A 26,699-nucleotide genomic window follows, 5' to 3' on the forward strand; every position below is an offset into this window, starting at 1 on the left:
GGATCGAAACCAGTTTGACTAATAATCATTATTCTTCCGGGTCATTGCCAGGGTTAAGCGTCATGGGGGATGGCATTTAGATTCTGTGATAAATTGCAAGGTAAATAGTCTAGTTTCCATTACTTGTCATGTAGCAATTCATTTTAAATTCAAACAAATGAAAAAAGAGGGGAAAAATATGCCTATATTGAAAAAATGTTGATTACGAAAAAGGTATCGATTATGTTTTCCCCGCTTTGGACATGACACGAATTAACCTTCACTTTTCAGTGTGCTAAATAAGCATATAGCCGGTTCAGCAATCAACATATATTGTAAAATCAATAGATTACTTTTTTATGGCAACACTTGAAAGGACTTTTTCTCTCTATGAAGGAAGTTTGCGTAAGTTTAAAATTTAAATCAGCTTAGGCCAAATTTATTAGTTTATGGGTATACCCCACCTTCTGTAGTCATTTTTTAAAAAGTCAGCTAAATGGTTTAAATTTAATTTTGACCCCTGTTGTCATTGCTAACTATAATTTTGTTTGTTTGGAGTAATTTATTTGTTAAAAGTGATCACAATATCAAAAACAAATTATTCAATTTTCAAGAAAGCAGAAAACAAACAAAACTTTGCTGTGTTGTAATTATAACTACCTATGCTTGTAAATTAATAAATTTTACAAATAAACTCCAAAACACCTGCACCAGAGTTCATACTACTTGCTCCTATAATATTACCATAGGTATGAGATTAACTGTCCGTAAACTATATTTATTTATCACTTTCATAGTACATTGTAATTATTGTAAATTTCATTAAAAGTCTACTTTTTTCAATAAACAGCCATGAAATACAAAAAAGAGAGTATGATTGTTGTTACGATTGGCGGATCTAAGTTACTGGCAATTTTTAATGAAACTGCACAACAAGCAATCATTTAATTATTTGATAAAACTTCATTAGTAAATTATTCAATCAAAACTTGATTTGAGTGATAAAGAAAAAATAAGTTGTGATGACTGATTAAAAAAACAAATGTGCCAATCGTTTCTGTCGGTCCCTGATCTCAGTCTTGATGGAAATTTCTAGAACATTGTATGGCATTGAACCCAATGTTTTAACATATACATGAACACATGATGAATTTAAAAAAGTTTTGATGTGAACAGGCATGGAAATGATGGTGAAGCAATTGGTAACACTATTAAGTAGTGAATATATTTACATATCAAAAAACTATTGATAAGTTGTCCTGATAAATTTGCATATTCGCCACTGAGAGCGTCATGGTTATGAACCGGATTTGATTTGAGGGAGTATAAAGTGTCATATGAAATATGAAATATTTATAAATTTATTAGTGTAAGCTACAACACCTATGAGAATTTCAAAATTGATGTGAAAACCAATTTATACCTATGTTGGAAATTATGAATTATAAATTACAGATTTATGTGTCTTGATGCTTCAAGTTTCTATTGAAGTAATATTTATAGGAGTAAGTGAACCATTCATAAATCATGATTTTCAATTTTATTAGACCTTACCAGTACACAGTATTGTGTTTAAAATTTCACTTTAAAAGCTAGGGGTTTTGCATTTGTTTTGGTAATCATAACTGATCATTTACAGGTAATTACATTGTAAATTTCATTCTGCAATGAAAAGCCATCTTATGAAGTCTGTTTTGTTGTATGGAAAAATATGTTTTTATCGATGTCTTTATATTAATTTTATAGGTTTTAGGAGCAGCCATATTGAAAACTGCCAATTGAGTTTTAGAAGCAGATATTTAAGGACACCTTGAAATAAATACATTTTCATAATGCCTACCAAACTGGTAAAAGATATTGCATCTTCAAATTCCTATGCTTCATTCTTTGCTCCTGTGAATAATCAGTATGACAAGGGAAGAAAAAAGAAAAGAAAGAAGAATGCCAAAAATAGAGCACAGCAAGTTACAGTCACAATAAAATCATTTGATCGGCCAAAATCTGACTTTGGATTCAAATCAGAAAAATCGTTTTGCAGGACCAACACAAGTGACAGTCTAAACTCCACAAAGCTCCCCTCCATTTACAGTAGGTCCCCTCCAAGTCCCAGACTTTTGACCCCCTTAAATAGAACTCCCCCTGTTTTGTCAATGAACAGTGTGCCCACAGCATGTGAACGGAGGAAGAAATTACCACTTTTAGCTGCCATTAAACCGGACAATGAGAAAGCTGAAAAGGAGAGATTCATGCGTGCCAATTTTCTGTATAACCCGTATTTTATGTATAGATTTCCTGCTGAACCTGAGGTATTAGAGAAGTGCAGTCAGCCATCTGATCGTTTTATAAATGAGGTGAGTATGCACTGTATTGTTCTGCACATCTCTTTGCAAATGATTGCATAAATTTATCAAGCAAGTTTCAGTAGACATAATGCAAAGTAGGTAAATTGCCAAATGTTAATTTTCTTGTTAGTTGTATACACTAATTATATCGTATATACTTGTGAGTAAATCTTGGGAAAATAATCTCAAAAATTGTTAATATTTTCCCTTCTTAAAAAAAATTTAATATTATTTCATTAGTTAACTGTAGGTGCATGTGTAAATTTGTTTATTTAGCATGTTACTAAGTATTAGTATTGTAATATATTGCTCTCTAAAGTTATTGAAATGCATTTTATTGTTACAGGCTATTTATATCATGGAAAATTCACTAGAAAAATACGGCACCTATGAAGAATTTGAAGCTCAAACAGGAGGGCAGGTTATAGGAAGATCTCAGATCCTAGCCATCATCAAACGATACTTAAAACGAGAGGAATTAGAGGATGACATCCTCCTGAACTTAACGGATGAACTGCTGTCTCGAGGATCCATGACAAGGAACAAAGGAAAGCCGCAACTCAACGTTAGGACTGTCAACCTAAGAGAAATGTGGGTAGAGGGTTTACTACGACATGAAATAGGTGAGCTTTAAAAAAAGCCTTTTGGTGTTTTTTGTTTTTACATACGTGTTCAGTTGGTTGGTGGATGTGGTATAGCGGGTTATTTTAGCGATTGGCAAATTTAGCGTTTTTATCCTAAAAGTTTACATTTATTAATAACCTTATTAATTTTTAGCGATTTTATGGATAAATGTATTTATTTTCTATGACAATATCTGTGATTGAATTATTAGCAACATTTACTCTAAGAGTTGGCAAGATCATTGCTAATAATGCCAAAATTCAGTGCTTGCTAAAAATTCCCATTATACGGTATATTTCAACAAACATATCAGCTGAGTCTCCCACCATATCATATTTGAAACTTCATAGCAAAATTACTCATTCATTTAAAAAAATTACTTTACCTGTATTGAGTTCTCTCTGTATAAGACATTGCAATAAAATTTATTTTCCTAATTTGCTTAAATTTCTTCATAAAAAGGCTGCTCCCGCTAAAAAATAGGATTATTCCCTGCAGGGAAAAGGACTATTCTTCATGAATATTTGTTAACAGAGTTTATAAAATTTCAAAACATTTGATAGGGCCTTCTCCACTGAACATTGTAAATCTGTGAAATTCTTACATGAATTCATACATGTAACTTCACTTGTTCAATTTTGTGTATTTGTATCATTATAAGAAAACATTCATGATAAGAATGGATAATTTGGGAAATATCAATTTCATGGTCCCCCTCATTCCTGTTCCATAATTGTAAATTAGCTGTTACCCTCAGTTAAATTGTAAATGCAAAACATGTATTTATATAATTTAAAACATGTGCAACTAAAATTTTTGGACAAATTTTTACTTCACGTCAAATAAAAGTAGCAGTATTCATATAAATGTTCACATATGTAAGTTTTTTAAAGAAAAAAAGATCAATATCTATACCTCTGTGGAATATATCAAGAAGACTGAGCCATTCAAAGTTTGATTCTAAACTCTATCAAATGTAAATTCAGGGTTGTCCTTAAGACCAGGGGAATTTCCTTGCCTATAATGATGTAATCACCCGGTTATTTTGGTATTCCCCTTAAACTCTCCATTAGGGGAAGGAACCCTAGACCCCCTCTACGTTTTTAAAGTCCCCTTCTATTTCAATTCTTTGGGACATCCCTGAAATTTATTAACTGTTCAATTAAATTTAATTGTATATTATACAGGTACTCACCACTTAAGGAGTGTTAACAACAGATACCAACCTTGGAGTAACTGGAAAGTTCGGAAGGACATGGGTCTACGGTCCATGAACCCCACAGAAGAGGGTCTGGCCTCCCTACACAGTGTTCTTTACCGCAAAGACCCAAGTCTATGGCGAGCTGCTGTGTTGTATTACACAGTTTTTAAGGCCTCACAAATGTCTCTAAAGGACTTGTTCAAAGATTTGGGTCAATATGTTCAGGATCCAAATGTGCGCTGGGACTACTGCATCAGGGCCAAAAGAGGACAGACTGATACGTCAAGACCAGGTATATTTTAATTGAACAAAAACTTTCACTCTTAAAATGTCTTTTTAAGATTTATTTTATCATGACTATTGTATACAGAAAAATTTTTGCTCCCATTTTTTCTTGCCCCTTTTGCCCTTGTTGCAAGAGGGTTAATTTAAATGAATTCAAAGAAGACAGTATTATTTCTTTAACACTACTGACTCTGGGCAAATTTAAAACTGGGCAAAATTGTTTGAAATTGTGAAGGGGTGAAATTAAGACAGGGCAAAAATAACCCTGAATACAGTATTTCTCTTTATGGGAGCTGTATGACTGTCAGTTTTCTAGATTGGTATAGACTGTTTTAGTAATGGTACTTTTACCGGTACATTATTTACTCCTCAGATTTATGATTGATATACAATGTACCACTGTAAAGAGAAAACTGCAAGTTATCTGGAGCACTAGTGCTTTATGGACATCTTAGATATGACACCAAATAAATTGATTTACAAGTACCATTCTTTCTGTGGCATTTAAAAACTTACAGGCACTTTTTTTTTTACCCCATTGATTGTCTTTTTTCTCAGTTTTACTATCCAATACCCCTTCCTGAACATTATTGGGTTGAATCATGGACCTTATTGTGGGGTTGACAACATTGAACATATCCCTCAACTTCTTCACCTTATCACTAGAGAGAGAGAGAGAGAGAGAGAGAGCACATGTCAAAAATATATTACATTGTATTACAAAGTGACAATCCTTAGAGAGACTTCCTCAATTTTTGGTAAAGTTTACCATTTATTTAAATATGTAACGTTATGGATTTATTTCAGGTGCATTCTGTAAGGACCAAGTCTACCTTGATGGTGCTCTTCAGATATTGAAACACAGAAGACACATAGACTTTGAGATGCTGATCCGGTTAGGGAAAATTGCCTGGCAGGACATTGATATACTGAGACCTTACGCTGAGTTACAGGAAACCCAGATTCCATTCTTTATGGAGGACATGACAGCTTACAGGAAGCATTTAGACAGGATAGCAGAAGCTAATGGTCTAACAGATGAAATCCTTACAGCTGTATGATAGCATTGTGATTTGTCTCTTAAAGCGTGTATGAGCTTAGACTTATGTGACTCATTAGACAAAAACTCCATCAACCTCTTTCTGAGAGTATATCACTTTACAACCATTTTTAGTTATTATACCCCTGTAAATGAAGTTTTGAGGTATACTGGAATCACCATGTTTGTCTGTAGACAATTTTCGTCTGGCAATAATCTCTGACAATGCTTTTTTCAAATTTTGTAGAATATATATACCATCTGAACTTATGCCCCTGGTATTTTCAGATTGATTTATCAATATTTTAAAAGTTTTGACTTTTGAAGAGCCATTGTAGGAGTGAAATTCTTCTCTTGACATAACTTCAGAACCTAACTCCTATCTTAGATAAAAAGGTAGCTTGTGTCCAGAAATGTGCCTTGACCCAGTACCAAGGTCATTTTGGATAATGTCAAGGACAAAGTATTTAAAAATTGTTATTCTAGCAATAACTTTGAAATGGAAAAAGAATAGGAGCTTATACCAGAGACAAATGTTGCTTGTGACTCAAGGATATGCCCCTACCCTAACCCAGGGTAATTTGGACAAAGTCAAGGTCACAGTTTTAGAAATATAAAATTCTTCTTATATCCATGAAATTAATGTGAAGAAAAGGGTGTTTCACACCATAGTCATTTAGTCAAGATCAAGGTCACTGGGTTTGAAGTGTAATATTCTTGTCCATAACTTTATAATAAAATAACTTCCAAAAATCATATTGCCCTAAGAGTTGATTATGATCATAGGATATGACATGATCCTGATCACTAAGATGGGTCATTAAGATAATGTCAAGATCACAGAGTTCAGAGAAGTATCTCAGAAATGAAAAATTAGAAATGACAAAACTTTATTAGAGGAGTATCAGGAGGTCATACTTGGGATACAGGTGACAGTAACTGAGAGGTATGTCATGATTCTGTGCCATCCAGGTGTGTTCATAAGGTCAGTGTCACCTGACTTGGAAGTTAAATGTTCTTTGGGCCATAACATTTTGAACCTTGGATGAATTTTTGTACTCAATACAACCATTACCAGTACTCTTTAGCAGAGGTGGAACAAACTTCATCCAATTATGACAGTAGGATGGCAGAGCTCTTTTTGTAATTTATATTAAAGTGAGTCCTTTTTCTTGTTGCCTCTCAGGAGTATTAGTCCTGTTACGACAGTTCCAGTTTGATTGTTTTTTAAAGTATTAGAAAAAGATGTATAGATTTTGCTTGTTGCTTTACAGTTATCAAAGTTATTATTTTGTTTGTTTTTTTTTTACAATGTTAAAAACCATGTAACTTTTTGCAAATGTTAAGTTTCACACTATGAAAATAGTTTAGTTGTATGTACACTGAAATTTATCAAGTGTTCAATAATAACGAAATCCAAGTGCCATGATTAATGTGATGGTAAATTCATACTCTTTGTGTTGAGCACAAGAAGTCACATTAAATTGTGAATGATGGATACCTTTATTATGACTAATATACATTGGTTATGTTATAAAATGTTTTTCTTCTTCTTTTATTTTTTTTTTTTTTGCAATTTAATCAGTTAATCGTTCCCTGCTTTGATTGCATTATTGGAAACCCACGGTTGATTAGCTGCAGATCTGGTCTGAAAAATTGAGACGGACAAAAAGGTTGCTGTCCCATTTTTTTTTCACAGACCAATGAGCTCGTAATGGATCTGCAGCTATGTTAGTTGGTTATATATGCTGTGTTCTTTAGTTGATTGTTTTCGAGAAGGATCAAATGCAGTATATTATCAGTTTTATGTTTTCACTTGAACACAGTACGTTACTATCAACTTGAATTTCCATTAGAAACACAGCATATTGTAATTAACATTGGAATTTCAACGATGTGTTTACATCACATGGTGGCAGTCTGGATGCGACATATGAAAAATAGCCTTTAGATCTTGACTTAAATTGAAACTGTTATTTTTTACCAAATTGATTTTTTTTTAAGTAATGTGTAATCTGTGGTGATTTTTTTTTCTATCACACTGGTTGTGGAAGTGTTTTGATTATGTATATATAATATACTCTTAATTTGTGTCAACTAGTACATGTATATGATTCAGCATTATTTTTTCTATGGTTGTGAATTCGAATCTGTAATATTATACTAATTTTCTAGAAATCTGAGGAAGGTTGTGACTATTTTTGGTCTCACAGCTGTAAAAAATGTACCTCCTCCAGGGGTGTGCAATTAGCATCGCCCGACGCCCGGGGCTACCATTTTTTGGAGAAGGGCTAGTGGTTTTCTGCATGCAGGTAGCCCCGTGGGCTAGTAAAATTAAAAATGCTAATGTAATATATGAAAATCACTAATGGTATTTTCACTCATTTTTTGCTATTAAATTCCCAACCAATGAAAAATTTCCAGGCAGCACGCTCCTTTGTTCGCAAATCTCAATAATCTTATTCATTTTGCAGCACATCCTGACTTATTTACTTCCAAAAACAATCGTTTTTTTCCAATCCGAATTTCCTCCATTCATGTGTTTATGGTAAATAAAGGCAGATATCTCATTAAATTATTTAAGATTGATCACTCAATCAACTGAAAGATAGGTGTTAGTTATTTAAATAAAATATATTTCCAGTGTATTTAATAATTTAAGATGAAAGATATTAATGATTTCACTTCGCTTTAGATGAGCTATAGTGGCACAGAAAAAGGAAAAATAATTTTTTAAATTCATATTTATTTTCTATCAAAATTATTAATTTATATATGATCCAATTTTACTAGTGAGAATTAAACTTTAATTTTAAAAAGAATGACCTTAAAACACTGACTTTTCGAACAATAATCTATTTTTTCAATATTAGTTGTTACTTTTCCCCCATGCATTTGGGCTAGTAACTTTTTACTTGGGGCTAGTAACTTCATTGCTGCCACTAGCCCGTGGGCTAGTACTTGATTTTTTTAATTGCACACCCCTGTCCTCAATGTGTTGTCTACATGCATAGATAAATGCAAAGGTGTCTGTCACCCAAAATCTGTGTGTGCATGTACAGACAGTATGTACATAGTATAATTTTTATTTTGAAAAATCAAGGAGGAATACATTTTTTTACAAGTGATAATTCCAAATTTTGCTCTCTATAGTTAGCATTCTGTGTTCATATAATATTCAATGTTTCTTTAAAAGTTTATTATTATGACTGTTTCAGTATTGTAGGACTCATTGTTTGTTTTAATGAGAATCTCTGCTTCCTACATGGGAAGATTATTACAGAATTATGATTAGTGTCCATTATAAGCATATTAAATACATGTACTTCTAATAAATATAAATTGAATGGAGGATAGTGATTCTCATGATAAGTATCAAAACTGAGGGCAAGGCAAAGATACACCTGTTAAAGTTTTATGCATTTGCGATATAATCATATGAATTTTTTCACAATATAAGATATGAAAACTACAGCATTCAATATGATAAATATCTCCTTTTTTTTCTTTGGCAGATATTTAATAATTATATATACATGTAATTCAAAATTTGTCAGGGCTGTATATGTAGCTGTATTCAAAATTGATCAGTAACATTTGTTTAATTGTTCGGACATCAAAAATAGAGAACAAATGCAAGTCAGTATCTGAAATTTACTGACCCTCATGAAAAATATATTTGTAGAAATTCATTTTAAGTTGTCAGGCATAAAACAGAGGATTTTTGTGAGAGCTGGACAAAATTTAAGTCCATTTATGCTGTTTGTGAAAATGACAAAATTCAGGTAGAAAATAAGGTTAATTTTAATATTCAATTTGACAATCATCAGCAATAATTAAGTCTAAGTTGTGTCACAAAGTTATACATTCCATATGCCAAACATAGTTTTAGTTGTTAAGGACTATTTTGATATACTAGTAATATGCTGTTATTGATCTAAAAATAATCAAGTTTTTCATTTTTTATGAGGCCAAAGTTACTAAACACTTGTATTTTTATGCCAGGTGCTGTAGATACCTAGTGCTGCTAAATAAATAGAGAGTGCCATTTGTAGCATTGATTGGTCTTGATTTTAAAGGGGGTGGTGATTTTACCAACTTTTGTCTGCAAAGAAATTAAAAACTATTTAAACTGAATTATTGAGCTTCACATTAAAAGAATTACTATTCTTGACTCAAAATTTGAAGAAAAAATGTTTCTCTGAATACTGTTTGTTTTAAATAAAATTATTTAATGTACTTGAACATAATTGTTGAATTCAATTCTTTGTGTAAACTGTGTCATGAATGTCTAAATAACAAGAAATTCTTGTCATTTTTTTCTCTTGTTTCTCGGGTTAATATAACCCTGATTTATACAGGTAATAAAACTTTAATCTGACTTACTGAACATTTTGTTTATATTGTTATTATAATGGGGATGATTTTATCAAAGTGAACTGTCTGTGGCATGACTTAATCATTGCAAAGTGTACCATTCAAGTTGAGGATACTCATATTGAAATGTATATGGTAAATTAGAAGGGCACAAAAACAAAGTAACCTAGAAAAAAAACCTGGTTGATTAAAGAATAAGTGTTTAAGTCTTTCGGTATGTTTAAGGTATATATGAATAACTAATGGTACATTGGAGGAAGTGATATTTGTATACAGTAAACCACTTTTACAAAAAATTGCCAGGAACAGACAGTTTTGCTTTGTTATAAACATAATTTGTTTTATTCATTAAGTTCAGAATATAATCTAAATCCACAGGAATGAAAATGACTTTACTTATGTAAGCGTCAATTCATTATTTAAATGTGTTCGCTATAATCATGTTTTTCTGGACATATAGGTGGTAAAGCTGCTTATGCATTACACTCTTCGATGTCCCATTTCTCATCCAGACCAAAAATAGATTTATTAAGGAATATTTACATTTCCAAATATTTTTCCTTAAGATTCTTTGCAAAGTAGAAAAATTCATGTTCTCATGAACTATACACTGTGGGATGAATAGGAATATTTCCATTGTGAGGTAATTGAAGTCAAAAAATAGTGCCAACTTTTTTTTTTCAAAATGATTGTTGAATGACAAAAGTATGTGGCAAGTCATCAGAAAAATAATGTAAATGTAAGATATGAATTTCATTTTTGAGAATTCATGAGGTACATGAACTACAACCCTTCATGCCTGCATATTCATCATGAAGCGCTAACGTGCTTCATGAAGTATGCCGGCGTAAAGCTTCGTAGTTCATGTCCTCATGAATTCTCAAAATTAAATTCATTTCTTAAATGAATTTAATAGCTATCCAAGTTATACTGTATAACCTGGGTTGGGACAGCTTATGCTTTATAAACTGTGAAGCAGTTTATAAAAAAAAACCATAAACTGTTCCAACCCAGGTTATACCAGCCTATAGCTTGGGTAGCTATTAAATTCATTCCTCGATCCTTATAATTTAATTTTCCACCATTAAGTGTAGAAAATCAAACAATTTCTCATTCAAAAGTGCCTTCAAATTGAACATATTTTAAAAGTAATGTCAAGCGTATGATACCATTTTGATGTAAATCATTGTGAGGTAGGCAACACAGGTTATACGATATAAACCAATTTTTGAATCCAATCAAATGACGCATTACAATCTAAATTAAATTATTAATTTACTTATACATTGTATTTACAATTTTACTATACTGTAACTTTACTTCAGGATCAAACTCTTTACAGTTATAGCAATAATTTAACGCAATTATTTTTCATCTAGTTCTGAATCAGTTTATTTAACAAACATAGGTAATCAGAGATTACATAGCTCATCTCAACGAATGTTGTCTTTAAGTAAGGCAAGTCCCAAACTAATAATCTAGTAGTGTGCAACCCTAGATGTAACATTTATGGAATTTTGGTCCAATAGGGCTTGCAGTTACTTGGGAATGGACTTACCTAAAAACTTTAAACTAGTCACTCATCCAGAAAATTAAGTCATATCCAGCATCTGAAGCAAGTTTGAGAGTGTTCATCCTGTGATGCATCATCCATGCAAGTTTGGTTCAGATAGCCCTTATAGTTTACTTTAACCTGGTCAATCATGTGGAAAATGTAGGTCAGATACAGCATCCGAAGCAAGTCCAGTAGTGTGCATCCTCAGATGTATCATCCATGCAAGTTTGGTCAATATAGGGCTTAAAGTTACTTGGAAATGAGACCTGCTCTAAAAACTTTAACCTGGTCATTCATCCGGAAAATGTAGGTCATATCCAGCATCCAAAGCAAGTTCAGTAGTGTGCATCCTTAGATGTATTATCATCCATGCAAGTTTGGTCAGTATAGGACTTAGTTACTTGGATGTGAGACCTGCTCCAAAAACTTTAACCTGGTCACTCATCCCGAAAATATAGGTCAGATCCAGCATCCGAAGCAAGTCCAGTAGTGTGCATCCTTAGATGTATCATCCATGCAAGTTTGGTCAATATAGTCCTTAAAGTTACTTGGAAATGAGACCTGCTCTAAAAACTTTAACCTGGTCACTCATCCAGGAAATGTTGGTCAGATACAGCATCCGAAGCAAGTCCAGTAGAGTGCATCCTTAGATGTATCAGCCATGCAAGTTTGGTCAACATAGGGCTTAAAGTTACTTGGAAATGAGACCTGCTCTAAAACCTTTAACCTGGTCATTCATACGGAAAATGTAGGTCAGACCCAGCATCCGAAGCAAGCATGGTAGTGTGCATCCATAGATGTATCATCCATGCAAGTTTGGTCAATATAGGGCTTATAGTAACTTGGAAATGAGACCTGCTCCAAAAACTTTAACCTGCTCTAAGAACTTTAACCTGCTCCAAAAACATTAACCTGGTCATTCTTCAGCTGAAATTGCAGCATCTGAAACCTTGACTGGTACAATGAAACATACTAGAAGCATCCTTCAAGAAGTCTTGAAAATAAAACTACACCAAAAACTTTAACCTGGGACGCTGACGCCCAGGGTATTGCATAAGCTCCCCCAACTTCGTTGAGGTGAGCTAAAAATGTCAACTAATTGCAGCAGAAGTTGTTTTTTGTTCAATCAAATCTAACAAAATAATTGAAGTAAAAAAATCTAAGGAAATTAAATAAAGAGATTTAAAGCATAATTTTGGCATTATTTGGAAAAGGGGGCTTAACTCTGTAAATCCATCTAATGTTTCGATTTAAAAAATATTTTAATCAATCTATTATTCAATCACCTTCCTCTCCTCTGCTATTTCTCTTTCTAATTGATACAGTCATTATTTTTGCCATGCTTTCTCTATTAATGATAACCAAATAAAGAATATAAAGAAAAAGTTCATGAGGATATGATATCTTGTTTATATGGTTATTATGGACAAAATATTGACAAAATAATGTATATGTAAAAGTGCGTTTAGTGAAGTTAAATTTAACATAGTTTAGAGTTTCAGTGAAGATTAATATTTGCTATCCTCAGAATCCATTCATAACTGGTAACTTTAAGATAATTTTGTAATATCAATTGATAAAGTTTCAGGAATATTTCCCCATGCATTTATGATTCTACAGGGGCATATTTGTACTGAACTACCCTGAATCAACCTCATAATAGCATGAACAGAAAAAAAAACTTTTGTAGTAAAAATTTATTTCACTCATTTTCCATGACAAAAAAAACAAAAAAAAGAATAACAGTATTCACAGCTTGTAAGCATGTATAAAATTTGTTTGTATGAAGGAATTCATTTCTTCAAACTGTCAATCTCTTGAAAGTTTAAAATAAACTTTTATCAAGAGCATATCATCGGAAAGAGATGAATTTCTTTATTACAGACATAATAAACATAACAGAATCATAAAAACACACACATAACAATGCATCATGTTTGTGTTAAGGATAAGACATTCATTTCTTTACATCATCAGTTTCTTGAAAGTTAACATAACCTGAATCAAGAATACATCATTAAAAAGAAATAAATTAAGGCTTTCTTTAACTCAAACACAATGAATTTTGATATTCCAAATTAAATGAGAATATCACAGGAGTGTATCACAAAAATGAATTCATTATGAAATTTACTTTTAAAAATTAAACCAATTGATCTGTTTACTAGTAAAATGTTAAATGAGTGTTACAAGTTGCAGAGGATTAAATATCTGTCACTTTAAGATAAAATCATATGTCTGTCTTGAAAGTGATATAGTAAATGTTCAGCCTGGTTGAGGGTCTGTTGTCTCTGGGCACTTGTTTGGTGTTGCAGCATTAGAACTTGGACACCTTTTTCAGTTGGTGTTCTACGTAGTCTAGTTGTTTTCTTGTCAGCTTCACATCCTCTGTGTCCTACAAGTGTATATAATGAACACAAATAATTTCATCTGATTAGAACCATACAGTAAAACTTGATTATAAAATAGCCACTGGGACTTCGAATTTGCTTCTTTATAACCATTCTTTATATCCGTTTTGAACATTGTTATAAACATATAGTGCAATATCCTCTACAGAATTCACAAAAGTTTCTATATAACAGAGATTTCCTTGTAGGCAAGCTCTTTAAACCAAGTTTTACTGTACTGGTATCAATGTCAAATTCAATGTCTCAAATAGGATTTGAACCCAAGCCTCGATCGAGTACACTGCCTGCAATCTTACCAAATAATTTACTGAGAGACCAGTATATTGACTGGTCTGTGAAGCCAGAGTCATATTATTCACCAATTCAAGATAAAATTTTCCTCAGCTCATCACTTTTGAAAAGAATAGTAATGAAAATTTGGAAAAATTTTCAGGCGATCAGTAACTTTGTTTTGCTAAAAATTTACATTTAGGAAGTCCTCAAAGTTTCCATAACCACCAAGATATCCATTTAATCTGCAGGCTAGAGGAGATAAAATCAGTTCCTCGTCTGTCAAGTTCAGGCTGTCCAAAATGTCTCTATGCTGTCTTAGGATGTACTTTTGGTGGTAGCTGTAAACAAGACAGAACAACTGGGTATTACAACTTCTTTATTTTGAATTTTTCCTCAGGAATTGATTAATTTTGTGAGTATCACCAGACATTTAACAAGGATACCAGCTCTCTCATTTATTATTTTGACATTGCAATGAAAATTACATTTAAAAATTCTAGTTCAAGATACACCTCTGGTCACAAAAGAACTATAATCTTCAAATGCTTCTCCGCTTCACAGTTATGGCAAAAACAAGAAGTTTACACTTGTGAAGCCTGTGGCCTTGACCTTGTCACAATTTGATTTAATGATTTTAGGTAAAAAAAAAAATATCATCTATAGTTTCAAGCAACCTTTGTACTAAGTATGAGCTTCTTGTATTTATCTGTTAAAAAGTTGTGAAAAACAATTATTCAATATTTCTGTATCCCGTGACCTTGTCCTGGGTACTGGGCCACGACACACCTTTAATCATAAGCAACCTTTGTTACAAGCATGAACTAATGCTTTTTGTTGTCAATGTTATGCTGGACAAGACTAACACTTCTTATTCCTAATGAATTACAAATAATGTACAATGAAACCTTAAATAAAAACACAAATTAAAAAAAAATTGACAAATCAATTTTAAAATATTAGGTTTAAATTGGTACAGGTATACCAGTATTGATTTAATAGTGTGTGTAAAAATAATGAAATTATGATTTTTATTAATTGATCACAGTAATATGACATAAGAAAACCAATTTCAACATTGGTAACAAATTTCATGAAAAACATTAGATCATAGAAAGTACTTACTTTTCTGCATTATAGAAAGGTCCAGCTTTAGTGATTTTTGTTACAATAGGGGACACATGGTCTTTCTGCTGTTCATCTCTCGTCTGCTCGGCCAACATTTTCTGCTTTGTGTTATGATAAAAGATTGCGGACATATACTGGGTTCCACGCTGAGAGCAAGGATTGTGCCATTTCCAAAACTTATTTAAAAGTTCCTCATAGGAAACAACATCAGGGTCAAATTCCAGGTCCACAGTTTCTGTGTGATCCCCTCTAAGATAAAGTAAAACCAAGGTGTCAATTCATTAAAAAAAAAAGAAAAGAATACAAAAACATTACTAGTACATGTACACATGTACTATTTATCAATGTCATGCATGCACTCTCAAGATATTAAATCAAACTGTAGTAAAACACACTTGGAGCAAACACTCTTACAATGAACTGACATTTACAGGAAAGTGATTTTCATTCCCCATTACTTAAAAATATATTATAAACTTAATGGATATAATGAATTATGCTTATAACGAAGCAGAATCATCTGTCCATGGCAGTTCATTATAAGTGTGTTTTACTGTATAGCTGTACTAATGGGATCCTCAGTGGTACACCCAAAGCATGCATATTTCAACAAGAGGCCCATGGGCCACATCACTCACCTGAGTAACTTTGGCGATGCTGTTCTTTACCAGATTTCCCCCCTTGTAATACCTATTGTGGCCCCGCCGTACCCCCGGGGGTCATGATTTGAACAATTTAGAATCTACACTACCTCAGGATGCTTCCAAATAAGTTTCAGCTTTATTGGTCCAGTGATTCTTGAAAGAAGATTTTTAAAGATTTTTCTTATATAATTCAATGTAAAACTTGGATTCCCTATTGTGTCCCGCCCTACCCCCGGGGGTCATGATTTGAACAATGGATGCTTCCAGTTAAGTTTCAGCTTTTCTGGCCCAGTGGTTCTTGAGAAGAAGATTTTAAAAGATTTTTCCTATATATTTCAATGTAAAACTTGGATTCCCTATTGTGGCTCCGTCCTACCCCGAAGGGTCATGATTTGAACAATTTAGAATCTACACTACCCCAGGATGCTCCCATATAAGTTTCAGCTTCTCTGGCCCAGTGGTTCTTGAGAAGAAGATTTGTAAAGATTTTTCTTATATATTTCAATGTAAAACTTGGATTCCCTATTGTGGCCCCGCCCAACCCTCGGGGGTCATGATTTGAACAATTTATAATCTACACTACCCCAGGATGCTTCCATATAAGTTTCAGCTTTTCTGGCCCAGTTGTTCTTGAGAAGATTTGTAAAGATTTTTCTTATATATTTCAATGTAAAACTTGGATTCCCTATTGTGGCCCGCCCTACCCCCAGGGGTCATGATTTGAACAATTTATAATCTACACTACCCCAGGATGCTTCCACATAAGTTTCAGCTTTTCTGGCCCAGTGGTTCTTGAGAAGAAGATTTGTAAAGATTTTTCTTATATATTTCAATGTAAAACTTGGATTCCCTATTGTGGCCCCGCCCTACCCCCGGGGTCATGATTTGAACAATTTATAATCTACACTACCTCAGGATGCTTCCATATAAGTTTCAGCTTTTCTGGCCCAGTGGTTCTTGGGAAGAAGATTTTTAAAGATTTTTTTCTATATATTTCAATGTAAAACTTGGATTCCCTATTGTGGCCCCGCCCTATCCCCGGGGGTCATGATTTGAACAATTTAGATTCTACACTACCCCAGGATGCTTCCATAAAAGTTTCAGTTTTTCTGGCCCAGTGGTTCTTGAGAAGAAGATTTTTTAAGATTTTTCTTATATATTTCAATGTAAAACTTGGATTCCCTATTGTGGCCCCGCCCTACCCCCGGGGGTCATGATTTGAACAATTTAGAATCTACACTATCCCAGGATGCTTCCATATAAGTTTCAGCTTTTCTGGCCTAGTGGTTCTTGAGAAGAAGATTTTTTAATGACCCCACCCTATTTTTGTCTTTTCTTGATTATCTCCCCTTGTAACGGGACTTGGCCCTTTATTTTAACAATTTACACTCCCCTTCACCCAAGGATACTTTGTACCAAGTTTGGTTAAAATTGGCCCAGTGGTTCTTGAGAAGAAGTTGAAAATGTGAAAAGTTTACAGACGGACGGACAGACGGACGGACGACGGACAATGGGTGATCAGAAAAGCTCACTTGAGCTTTCAGCTCAGGTGAGCTAAAAATGTTATATGATTATGTATAATTAAAACTATGATATATATTACATTACAAAAATTTACTCCGTTATATTTTATGGATCAAGCCTTGATTTTCTGCGAGTGTATTTATAGTTACAAATGTGGCAGTCAGACAAGTTTGATTGCCTGCAGCCAAATAGCTCAGTTGGTAGACCACCTGAATGGAGGAGATTCAGGAGGCCAAGGTTCGAATCCTAGTCTGGTCCAACTCCATTGCCTTTTTCTCCTTTCCTGTTACACATAATTAATATATACTTTCATGTATAAAGTCAAACCTTGTTATCTCAAACTTGATGGGACTAAGAAAAAACTTCGAGATATCTGATTTTTCGAGATATCGGTGGGACTTCCAAATCACTTTGATATATCCATGGTATTTGAGATATTAGTGTTCAAGATACCAAAGCTCAACTGTACTTTCGAAGCCACTAATCATCAATAACCTTTGAGTCAAGATTCCGCAATCTCTGTTAAACATTGTTATGACCTAGACAAAACTTTACTCTTTTGAATCCTTGGCTTAGATTCAAGACTCTGACAAAGATTCTACTATTTTTGTAGTACAAAGGTATGCTGTGGATAGAATTTTACACTTTTGAACCTGTGTCCTTTACCAGTTGACCTAAGTATGGACTAATGACACAACCTCTGATCTAGTAATCTCTGTGGCAATTATGAGCTTCAAATGTTTCTTTCTTACAGAAGCTATGGGCAAGACAGAAATTTTACACTATGAAACCCCGTGACCTTGACCTTGCTCAAATGACCTTGGTTTAGGCACACTCATTAACAATCTTTGTGAGCTTCATTATAAATCTTTATTACAAATTAATTGTCCAGATGAGAAGTGAGAGACAGAAAGCTAGATAAAAAGACAAGGTGATTCAAAAACACCAACTAAATGTTTTAAATTCACAAGAAGAATACTTCTTTTAATACCTTATGATACTTTCAGTGGGAAGAAATTAACAAGTTGTAAAACCAGTTTTTCTGAGGAAAAAACACTTGCCAAATTTATATATAGACAATTGACAAGATGATCAATGTCATGAATGGCCATATCTGACACTGAAAAATACTTGAAAGCTCATCTGTACAGTTGAATATCTGTATCTTGTCATGAATATTGGTATTTCAAATACATGTACCACAGATATGTCAAAGTTAGTTTGAAATCTCAGCTACTTTTTCTTCATGTATTTTAACCTCAGTATCTCAAAATCTTGGATATTTGTTCGTTTATCTTGGGGGGGGGGGGGGTCTTTTTTGTCCCCATCTATTCAATCAAGATATTGGTTTGACTATACTTTGGTTTAGTTTAAAAATTGACGCATCAATTCTTAGGCTAGAACCACAGTAAAGGTCTATAAAAAGTTCAAAGGGAATGTCCAGTCCAAGTTTGATAAGAATTTGTTTTGCATGAGGAGTAAAATTGCTAAATGTCATTAAAAATTTTGTGTTGAGCGGCTTTGATAATCATTTTGAAGTATATATAGCAAGAGTGTTAATGTCAGTTGAAAGTACATTGTAATAGTAGTAAGATTCATCGACCCGCTATTCACAGTAGATACTCATTATAAAAGTTTTGCTTGAAGTCTAAAGATTTTCCAAAAACATCAAATTAAAATGAAAGTCCACAATTTCAACATACCTTGCAGAACAAAAAATGACATAAATTTCTTGTACACTTGGAAATTTATAAAGGAATGCCAAAGAGAGTAGAGAGTTATCTCTCTTATCAGACAGTCAATGAACCTTAAAGATATAACAAGCAGAAATTACTTACATGGTGCGGTAGGTAGGATTTGGAGATGACCCTCCAGTGAACCCCACTTTAGTTCTGATAACACCAGGGACAACGCCAAACTGGGCCTCTGGAAACCAAAATCAGCTGAGGGCAAAAGTTGCCCGTGAAAGTCTTCCAACTTCTGATCCAGGCATGTTTGCACCTTCTTTCAATCTACATTATCAAGGATACAAAGGTAAATGTTACTAAATTTAAAAGGTATAATCAGAGACTCCCTGGTATAATTCAGTGTTGAATAGGCTTACATAAAATTTGATTAGGGGGTGCTAATTATTTTACAGAGAAGGCAGGAGAAAAGAAATTAAGGAAAAGCAGAAATCAATTACCGGGTAAGGGTAAAGAAAGAGTTGAGGATAAAAGATCCAATAGTATTTCTTGTTTGATATATTATAGATAAAATAAATCAAACTATATATCGGAGACAGGGTTCGACATTAACGTTAGTCCGTTAGTCTCAGACTAATACATTTTCATTCGGATAATAAAATCTGTGGCTAATTAGTCCGAACGGACTAATAGAAATTTCTGGAAAAAAAATCAATAAATAACCGATGTTCGATTCTTGACAACTTTCATTGGAAAACCCTGCATGTATTTTTTGCTTTCTAGATTCTTGACAGGAAGTTAGGTAATTCCGAGTCAATTCGGCACTCAATTTTAGGACTGATTGGTATGAAATTAGCCTAAACATTTTAGCAATCTTGATTTAGAATAACACGTAAAAAAAAGATGTTGGACATTTGGATGTAATGTATAGGGAAAAACGAACGAGATCGGGAATACGACCGTAGTTCCTGATCGCGAGATTTCAAAGAATCCTAAAATAAAACATTTCACGTAAATGCTTAGTGTATTTCAAAAAAGTATATAAAAAGTACATTGCAATGTTTTATTTTTAAATTAACCATTACAAAACATTGATTTTTTTTTTTTTGACGGACTCATAAAATCGAGTGCGGACTAGTAAAAGTAAAGAAGCACTAGTCCGGCTGGACTAAAGCCTAAAAATGTTAGTGTCGAACCCTGGGAGACATTATTAACACGTCATTTGTGTCTTGGACCATACACTGTGTGTACAAATGTTTCAAACAATTTTAAAAAATGACAGTTTGCTCGCGTCAAACAAGTTTGTAGGGAAATTCAATTCTTCTTTAATTATCACCTTCAACAGGGCTGAGATGCTTACCTTTTTAAATGCCAGTTGAACTGTTTTGTAACAAGATAAATCGAAAGTACATTCGGAACGTTCTAACATTCGGAATTTAGTTTATATCGTTCAAACGTTTCACGCGAAGAATACTTTTCAATGATTTTCAAGCATGTGAAGGACATTGATTGTGAAATTGACTTCCTCAAATTATTATGGATTTCAAAGATACAGAAAGGTCTTTCTGATGGACATTTCTTTTTTTGAAACTTAAACGTCACTGCGTAAGCAACAGACATGCGGAAGATGCTACCAGGATTCGGAGTCGTGGGAACCCCAAATTCGGTCAGGGCTTATGTCCCACTTTTGAAATCATACGGCTTCAGAGTTGTGGCGTTATGGGGGAGAACGAAAGAAGATGCAGCCAAAGTTGCAGCAGAGCTCAACATTCCATTTCATTCTAGTAATGTTGATGAGGTGGATATATATTTTTTTACAACATACTATACAGTTCTTTTATTTATTTATTTTTTTTTTCTAATAACTTGACACAGTTTGAGATTTTTAACAGTACTGTAACTATGGTAACATATCGTAGAACATTTTTCATTGAAGAAATTTTTTTTTATTGTCAGGTTTTATTGAACAAGGATGTGGACATCATTGCGGTAACATGTGCTCCTCACATGCAAGCCCCTATAGCAGTCAAGGCTCTTGGTATGTTAATTAATTATTAATGCATGGAGCTTTTCTGTCCTTTTTTTAGAGAAAGTCCTGGTGAAGGTAGACAGACACCTCGGCCCAACGACACCTCGGCCCGTCACGTTTGACACGTCGGCCCAAAATTATTGACACCTCGGCCCATACTGAAGACACCTCGGCCCAAGGAATTTTTTTTCAGAATTATTATCTGTATTCACTATGGTAATATAAATATACGTATGTTTATAATGACGATATGTATACGATAAACAGGGGCAGTGAAAAGGCTATGTAACCTGTGTTACTGGTTACAATTGAACATAGGTGAAAGTCAGCACTAAATTCTTGCCATATATGCAGCTGCTGTATCTACTGAGTGGGAGATAGGTCTATTTATTTATTTATTTTGTTGCTTATGAAAATGCAACTTTATTCATTTCATAATGTCAAGAATTCTTTTACTTAAAAATCACTTTGTAGTAGGGGCGTACTGTACACATGTTAACCTCACAGATAGAAATTACATTAACCTGATAGATCTTCGTTGCGTAATATTAGAGCATAATGGGTATATTTCCCTAAACCAACCAAGGTAGATATGTGGTTGTACCCAACAATTGGATTAATTTACCTGCTCGTAATTAACTCCTAATTGTCACCACCCCATATGACACGTGCTTGAGACGCCAAAGGATGCGCCGTGTCTTCTTGTTTGTTTAACGATTAGCACTTTGGGATGCACAGTCTTTTTTTTCTAATTACCGTCAATATTTACTCTCGGAAGATTATTCATTTATTTTCTTTTTTATTTCATGGATATATAATAATATAATCCGTCGCATTTAGTCCCTATAATGATAAAATACTTCAGAATATATTAAATAAATATGTTTGAAATAATACATTTTTGTTTGTGCCGAGGTGTCTTTTACGTGAGCCGAAGTGTCTCAAATCTTGGGCCGACTCGTCGGGGCCGAGGTGTCAAAGGGCCGAGATGTTGTTGGGCCGAGGTGTCGTTGGACCGAGGTGTCTGACATTCCTGGTGAAATATCTTACTGACATTGGTGAACCACACTAATAAACATGATAAAACTTGAGATATTTGAATCAATCGATTGTTTGAATCAGTGGATTGTCACTATAATAATGTAAAAAAAAAATGATGTCCTGAAAATCTTGCAAGATTCAGAGCTTCCTTAACTTTGCAGCAAAAGAATGGCAGTAAGTTAGATACCCGCGAGGTATTCACGATACTAAGTACTGAGAAGCAGGGAAAGCCAACTTACACTCCCATATTAATTCTTTGATAATCCTTTATTGTAACATTATATAAAAGGGCTTAAATAATTTACCTCAGGAGTCCTTATTTTATCAGTGTTTGCATTCAAGTTTAATTTGTTATGTACTTGAATGCATTAATTTTTAATTGTTCATAAAGTGTAATTACTACTTATTATAACCATGCAATGATTTATATTGTAAAATCTGTAATTTTTTTCAGGAATTGGAAAACATGTTATTTGTGGTGCCCCTGCAGGACCAAACCAAGTGGACTCTTTACGCATGGTCAATGCTGCAAAGTATTACCCTCGTTTGATGTCCCTTACTATTTATGGATTGCGGTTTCTTCCGGCCATTGACAAAATGAAACAGCTGATTTTGGATGGCTATGTAGGAGACATAAACATCTGTGAAGTCAAAGTTCACTTTGAAAAAGTTAAGAGGGATCAGTTTGACTGGATGTGTGATGGCACAATGGGAGGCGGTCTTTTGAATGAGATTGGCAGTGACATCATTGATGTGATTGGTTATCTCACAGGGCAAAGAGCAACAAAAGCACACGGCATGCTGAAAACTTACACAAAGCAAACTGAGAAAATAAAGGGCATTCGTGAGATAACAAGTGATGATTTTTGCACTTTTCAGATAGAACTTGATCAGGGGTCCTGTGTGACTGCCACAATCAATGGTCATATTCCAGGACCTTTTCAGCAAGAAATTATGATATTAGGAAACAAAGGTAGACTTATAGCTAAAGGAGCAGATCTGTATGGCCAGAAAAATGACCAATCAAAAGAAACATTGCTGCACTTTGACCCCATCAACTTCAAAGAAGAAGAGAGGTATGGAGTATCTGAAAAAACTCGCACTCTCATCCCAACTCCATACCTAAAGGGCATCATACAGTTTATTGAAGCTGTCAAAGAAGCATTTGACAAAGAAGAAGAGAGACAGAGCTATTGCATAGACCCAGTGAGACCAGCAGCAAATTTTGAGGATGCCCTGTATGTACAATCTGTGGTAGAAGCCATTCGCAAGTCCAGTAAAACTAAGCAATGGGTCAAGGTGGAGGTTTTGGAGGAGGAACCTGATCCTAACTCATTTATGTCACCTTCAATGAGACGCAGTGCTTACTCAGTCCAGTGAGCAAGTACCTATTTACTACACAAAAAAAACTAAATATAGCTCAGGGTTAACAAGTAGCTTTAATACAAGGCAGTTATGATGAGTCAAAAGCAATCATAATTCATTATTATTTGTCATGCATTAATTGCATATGAATCTGATGATCATTTTTTATATCATTTTATTAGTTTTAAGTTTACTTTTTAAAAAAAATGAGTCTGGAAAATTCATACTAAGTCCCAATACTGTAAAATCCCTTATTTTCGTGGGGTCAAATTTTTGTTGTTCAAAGAAAAAAAATATTGTTTTGAGGGGATTTGATTTCGTGGTTATAGAATAAACATAATACTGTAACAGTAGTTTGAAATTTTAACATTTTGTGGAGGATGTGAAAACGTGGGTCTCTTAATACTACAAAAACAATGAAAATACCCCCCCCCCCCCCTGAAAATTAGTGATTTCACAGTATTAATTCTATTATTAAAGAATAGTACAATGTGTTTGTAGTAAATACATTTGAAATTAATATACAAGTTTAACTAAGTCATATTTTATCATGAATAGTGAAATATAATGAAATTGTAACTAGATTTAACAAAGTGGATATAGTGTCTGAGTTATTTTATCATTGAGTAGTTGATATATAAACAATGATCATTTGGAATTGTAACTAGAATTAATAAATTGGATATAGTGAGCAATATTGGCTGTCCATGTCAGTTCATTGAATCAGATAACCCCAGTTAGACAATGATGAGATATTTGCTAGTTACCCCCATCCACCCTGCCTCTGTAAGAAATTTTCATGTTTTTTTCAACATACTTGCAAGTCCAATCCTATATGTTAAATCTTTAGGATGTTAATTTTGTCTCAAACATAATTTTCTTGTCAATTAAAAAAAAAATTAAGTTTTAATTGAGGTATATAACCATAATCTGATGCATAGATACCATACCATGATACACATTTTAATGGGACTTTAATGTAGCATTTTGTGTTAATGTATTTTGTTGAGTATATCACCTTGCTTACGTGTACAATCATTATGAATGTTAATATATTCACTGGTATGTCCTAAGGAGATGTAATGCAGCATTATTTTCAAACATTTACTCTTTTCAAAGCAGCTTGGATATATATTTTGTTGTAAAATAGATACTGGTCTAGCAAATGGCACCATTCGTCCTCAGTATGTACATGTACACATATGATATTGTGTTGTCTAGTCAGCACTGTGATACACAATTTTTTTGTGAATTCATTTTTTTTGTATTTTCAATTATTATTTAAATACATATTCATCATATATATCTACAAATTAGTGCACTTATTTACCAAAAATATTTATTTCTAGTATTCTCTTTCCTTTGAAAGATAAAAATGACTCTACACTTTTGTGTTATATACTGTATACAGGGCTATTTTTCAATGTTTTGCCCCATGTTATTTTTGTCCTATCACACATGCAAACAAAAGTTGCATTAAAGGAGAGATAACTCTGTCTCTGTTGATTTTGCCTCAGTTTGAGTTTGCCTATTTAGGACAAGGGGCAAAAATTTCCCTGTATGCAGTATATGCAAGGAAAATGTATTTTTAAGTCACAAAGCACTGCCAATCGCTTCATTTCTGTCCGTGACATGATATTACTCGGATCATATTTTATTTTGGTTACTCTGTACATTCTATTGACAATATTATGACTATCCTTTTTGCACAGATTCATGGTTTCACTGGTTAAAACATGTTTATACAATCTTTGATTTATTGAAAAATATTTTTGGATATAAAATTATCCCTGCAAAAAGCTTATAAATACTGTAGATTCCTAAATATACGCGAGGAATAAATTATCGCGTAATTACGCGAGAAGCACCGCTCGCGAAATAAAATTACTCACTTTTATTTTTATGGTGCTTTAATGTATGTAAAATCTCTAGATAAATCAACCATTCGCGAATTATTATTCTCACAATTTGACACCCTTGGGTCATTTCGCGATAATAAGTACTCGCGTAAAATAAGGAATCTACAGTATTAGAAGCTTGTATTTTTATCTAGGCTTGTACAGGCAGTATTTGCCTTCCTGTCTGTTTTGGCAACTTTTCTTTATCTAAATTTAATAAGTTTATCATTAGGTGATGACAATGCATTGTCCATGGAGAATGTGATTTGTGTAGTTTTGATTTTTTTTTCTGTCCAAATTCTGAATGATTTATATTAGCTGTGTAAGCGATACTGAATCTTCTGTGTGCAAACTTATTTTTGCTGTTTTCACAACAACAAAAAACTGTGAAAATAGGCTGTAAGTGATAAATAATCAGTGAAAGGGAGAGAAATCAGTTACTTCACAAAGAAAACAACTGAAATCAGATCTGATTTTGCATGTATTTAATGATTGATTCACAAGGAATTAAAATTTTATGTTTATTTAAGCAAATGGAAGTAGAGAAGCAAAAATAGAACCTGATCTATCAGTATGCTTTTAGCTCACCTGCAATCTGATTAAAATACAGATCTCTACAGCAGCAAAAATGCAGAGAAATCCTGTAGAGATCTGTATTTGAATCAGATTGATTCACCCTAGTCAAAAGTGAGCTTTTCTGATCAAAAGGTGTCCAGCATCCATGTGTCTGTAAACTTTTTATGTTTTTGACTTCTTCTCCATAACCACTGGGTCAATTTCAAGCAAACTCCTATTGACCATGGGTGAAAGGGGGTTCAAAATTGTTCAGATCAAGAGTAATGCCTTCTTTAAAAGGGAGATGGATAAGAAGTAGTAAAAATTAAGTGGCATATTCTACTAAAAATTTTCTTCTCAAGAACATCTTCCTTACATAGTGTAGATTCAAGCAGGGTTCTTATTAATCAGGTTAATGCAAGAATGTGTGCAATGGATGCAGAAAAATAATTTGGGATGTAACTTTGTTCAAAACTTTGCGCACCTGCAGACTTCTTAGTGGGTGTTTCCTCATTATTAAGAAAAACATATCTGATGGTCATCTTCAATGAATATCATAAAAAATTAAAATATGAATGTTCCATTTTAATAAACACCTTTTCTTGTACCTATTCCTATATTTTCTTGTACCTCTTCCTATATTCTATAGCTAGAATTTGACGTCAAATTTTACATAATGCATTTATGTATTATATATACAGGGAAAAAAAAAAGATCTCCATGGAGAACAGCAGGGCTGTGTTAGTC

General features: G+C 33.4%; 4 protein-coding genes across 4 annotated transcripts in view; 3 read left to right on the forward strand and 1 right to left on the reverse strand.

The window, feature by feature from the left end:
• Nucleotides 1-26,699, forward strand: part of LOC133171732 (twisted gastrulation protein homolog 1-A-like) — a 403,867-nt gene that overhangs the window by 281,094 nt on the left and 96,074 nt on the right. The window lies entirely within an intron of this gene.
• On the forward strand, nucleotides 47-6,707 carry LOC133171503 (putative tyrosine carboxypeptidase MATCAP2). Its single transcript, XM_061306266.1, has 5 exons — nucleotides 47-100; nucleotides 1,726-2,330; nucleotides 2,668-2,944; nucleotides 4,133-4,438; nucleotides 5,239-6,707. Exons 2-5 carry the CDS (start codon nucleotides 1,812-1,814, stop codon nucleotides 5,490-5,492), a joined length of 1,356 nt encoding a protein of 451 aa, XP_061162250.1. The 5' UTR covers nucleotides 47-100; nucleotides 1,726-1,811; the 3' UTR covers nucleotides 5,493-6,707.
• On the reverse strand, nucleotides 13,082-20,518 carry LOC133172658 (peptide methionine sulfoxide reductase-like). The gene is made up of 5 exons (XM_061307597.1): nucleotides 20,425-20,518; nucleotides 19,218-19,391; nucleotides 15,209-15,460; nucleotides 14,280-14,424; nucleotides 13,082-13,797 (listed from the first exon to the last, which is right to left on the reverse strand). The coding sequence occupies exons 3-5, from the start codon at nucleotides 15,340-15,342 to the stop codon at nucleotides 13,720-13,722; spliced, it is 357 nt and encodes a 118-aa protein (XP_061163581.1). The 5' UTR covers nucleotides 15,343-15,460; nucleotides 19,218-19,391; nucleotides 20,425-20,518; the 3' UTR covers nucleotides 13,082-13,719.
• LOC133171731 (glucose-fructose oxidoreductase domain-containing protein 1-like) lies at nucleotides 20,585-25,355 on the forward strand. The gene is made up of 3 exons (XM_061306524.1): nucleotides 20,585-20,862; nucleotides 21,021-21,102; nucleotides 22,589-25,355. The coding sequence occupies exons 1-3, from the start codon at nucleotides 20,683-20,685 to the stop codon at nucleotides 23,512-23,514; spliced, it is 1,188 nt and encodes a 395-aa protein (XP_061162508.1). The 5' UTR covers nucleotides 20,585-20,682; the 3' UTR covers nucleotides 23,515-25,355.

This window comes from Saccostrea echinata, unplaced genomic scaffold (assembly GCF_033153115.1).
Source record: "Saccostrea echinata isolate AGI-Se365-2 ecotype Australia unplaced genomic scaffold, CSIRO_AGI_Sech_v1 ptg000054l, whole genome shotgun sequence".
In the NCBI taxonomy this organism is placed as follows: domain Eukaryota; kingdom Metazoa; phylum Mollusca; class Bivalvia; order Ostreida; family Ostreidae; genus Saccostrea; species Saccostrea echinata.

Excerpts from the sequence above, each read along its gene's own strand:
- LOC133171503 (XM_061306266.1), top strand. The coding sequence starts at position 1,812 with ATGCCTACCAAACTGGTAAAAGATATTGCATCTTCAAATTCCTATGCT. Across the intron at positions 2,331-2,667 it reads CTGATCGTTTTATAAATGAG|GCTATTTATATCATGGAAAA; the intron begins GTGAGTATGCAC and ends TTATTGTTACAG. Across the intron at positions 4,439-5,238 it reads GACTGATACGTCAAGACCAG|GTGCATTCTGTAAGGACCAA; the intron begins GTATATTTTAAT and ends GATTTATTTCAG.
- LOC133172658 (XM_061307597.1), bottom strand. The coding sequence starts at position 15,342 with ATGTCCGCAATCTTTTATCATAACACAAAGCAGAAAATGTTGGCCGAG. Across the intron at positions 14,425-15,208 it reads CCTTTCTATAATGCAGAAAA|CTACCACCAAAAGTACATCC; the intron begins GTAAGTACTTTC and ends TCTTGTTTACAG. Across the intron at positions 13,798-14,279 it reads ACTTTGAGGACTTCCTAAAT|GACACAGAGGATGTGAAGCT; the intron begins GTAAATTTTTAG and ends ATACACTTGTAG.
- LOC133171731 (XM_061306524.1), top strand. The coding sequence starts at position 20,683 with ATGCGGAAGATGCTACCAGGATTCGGAGTCGTGGGAACCCCAAATTCG. Across the intron at positions 20,863-21,020 it reads ATTCTAGTAATGTTGATGAG|GTTTTATTGAACAAGGATGT; the intron begins GTGGATATATAT and ends TTTTATTGTCAG. Across the intron at positions 21,103-22,588 it reads TATAGCAGTCAAGGCTCTTG|GAATTGGAAAACATGTTATT; the intron begins GTATGTTAATTA and ends AATTTTTTTCAG.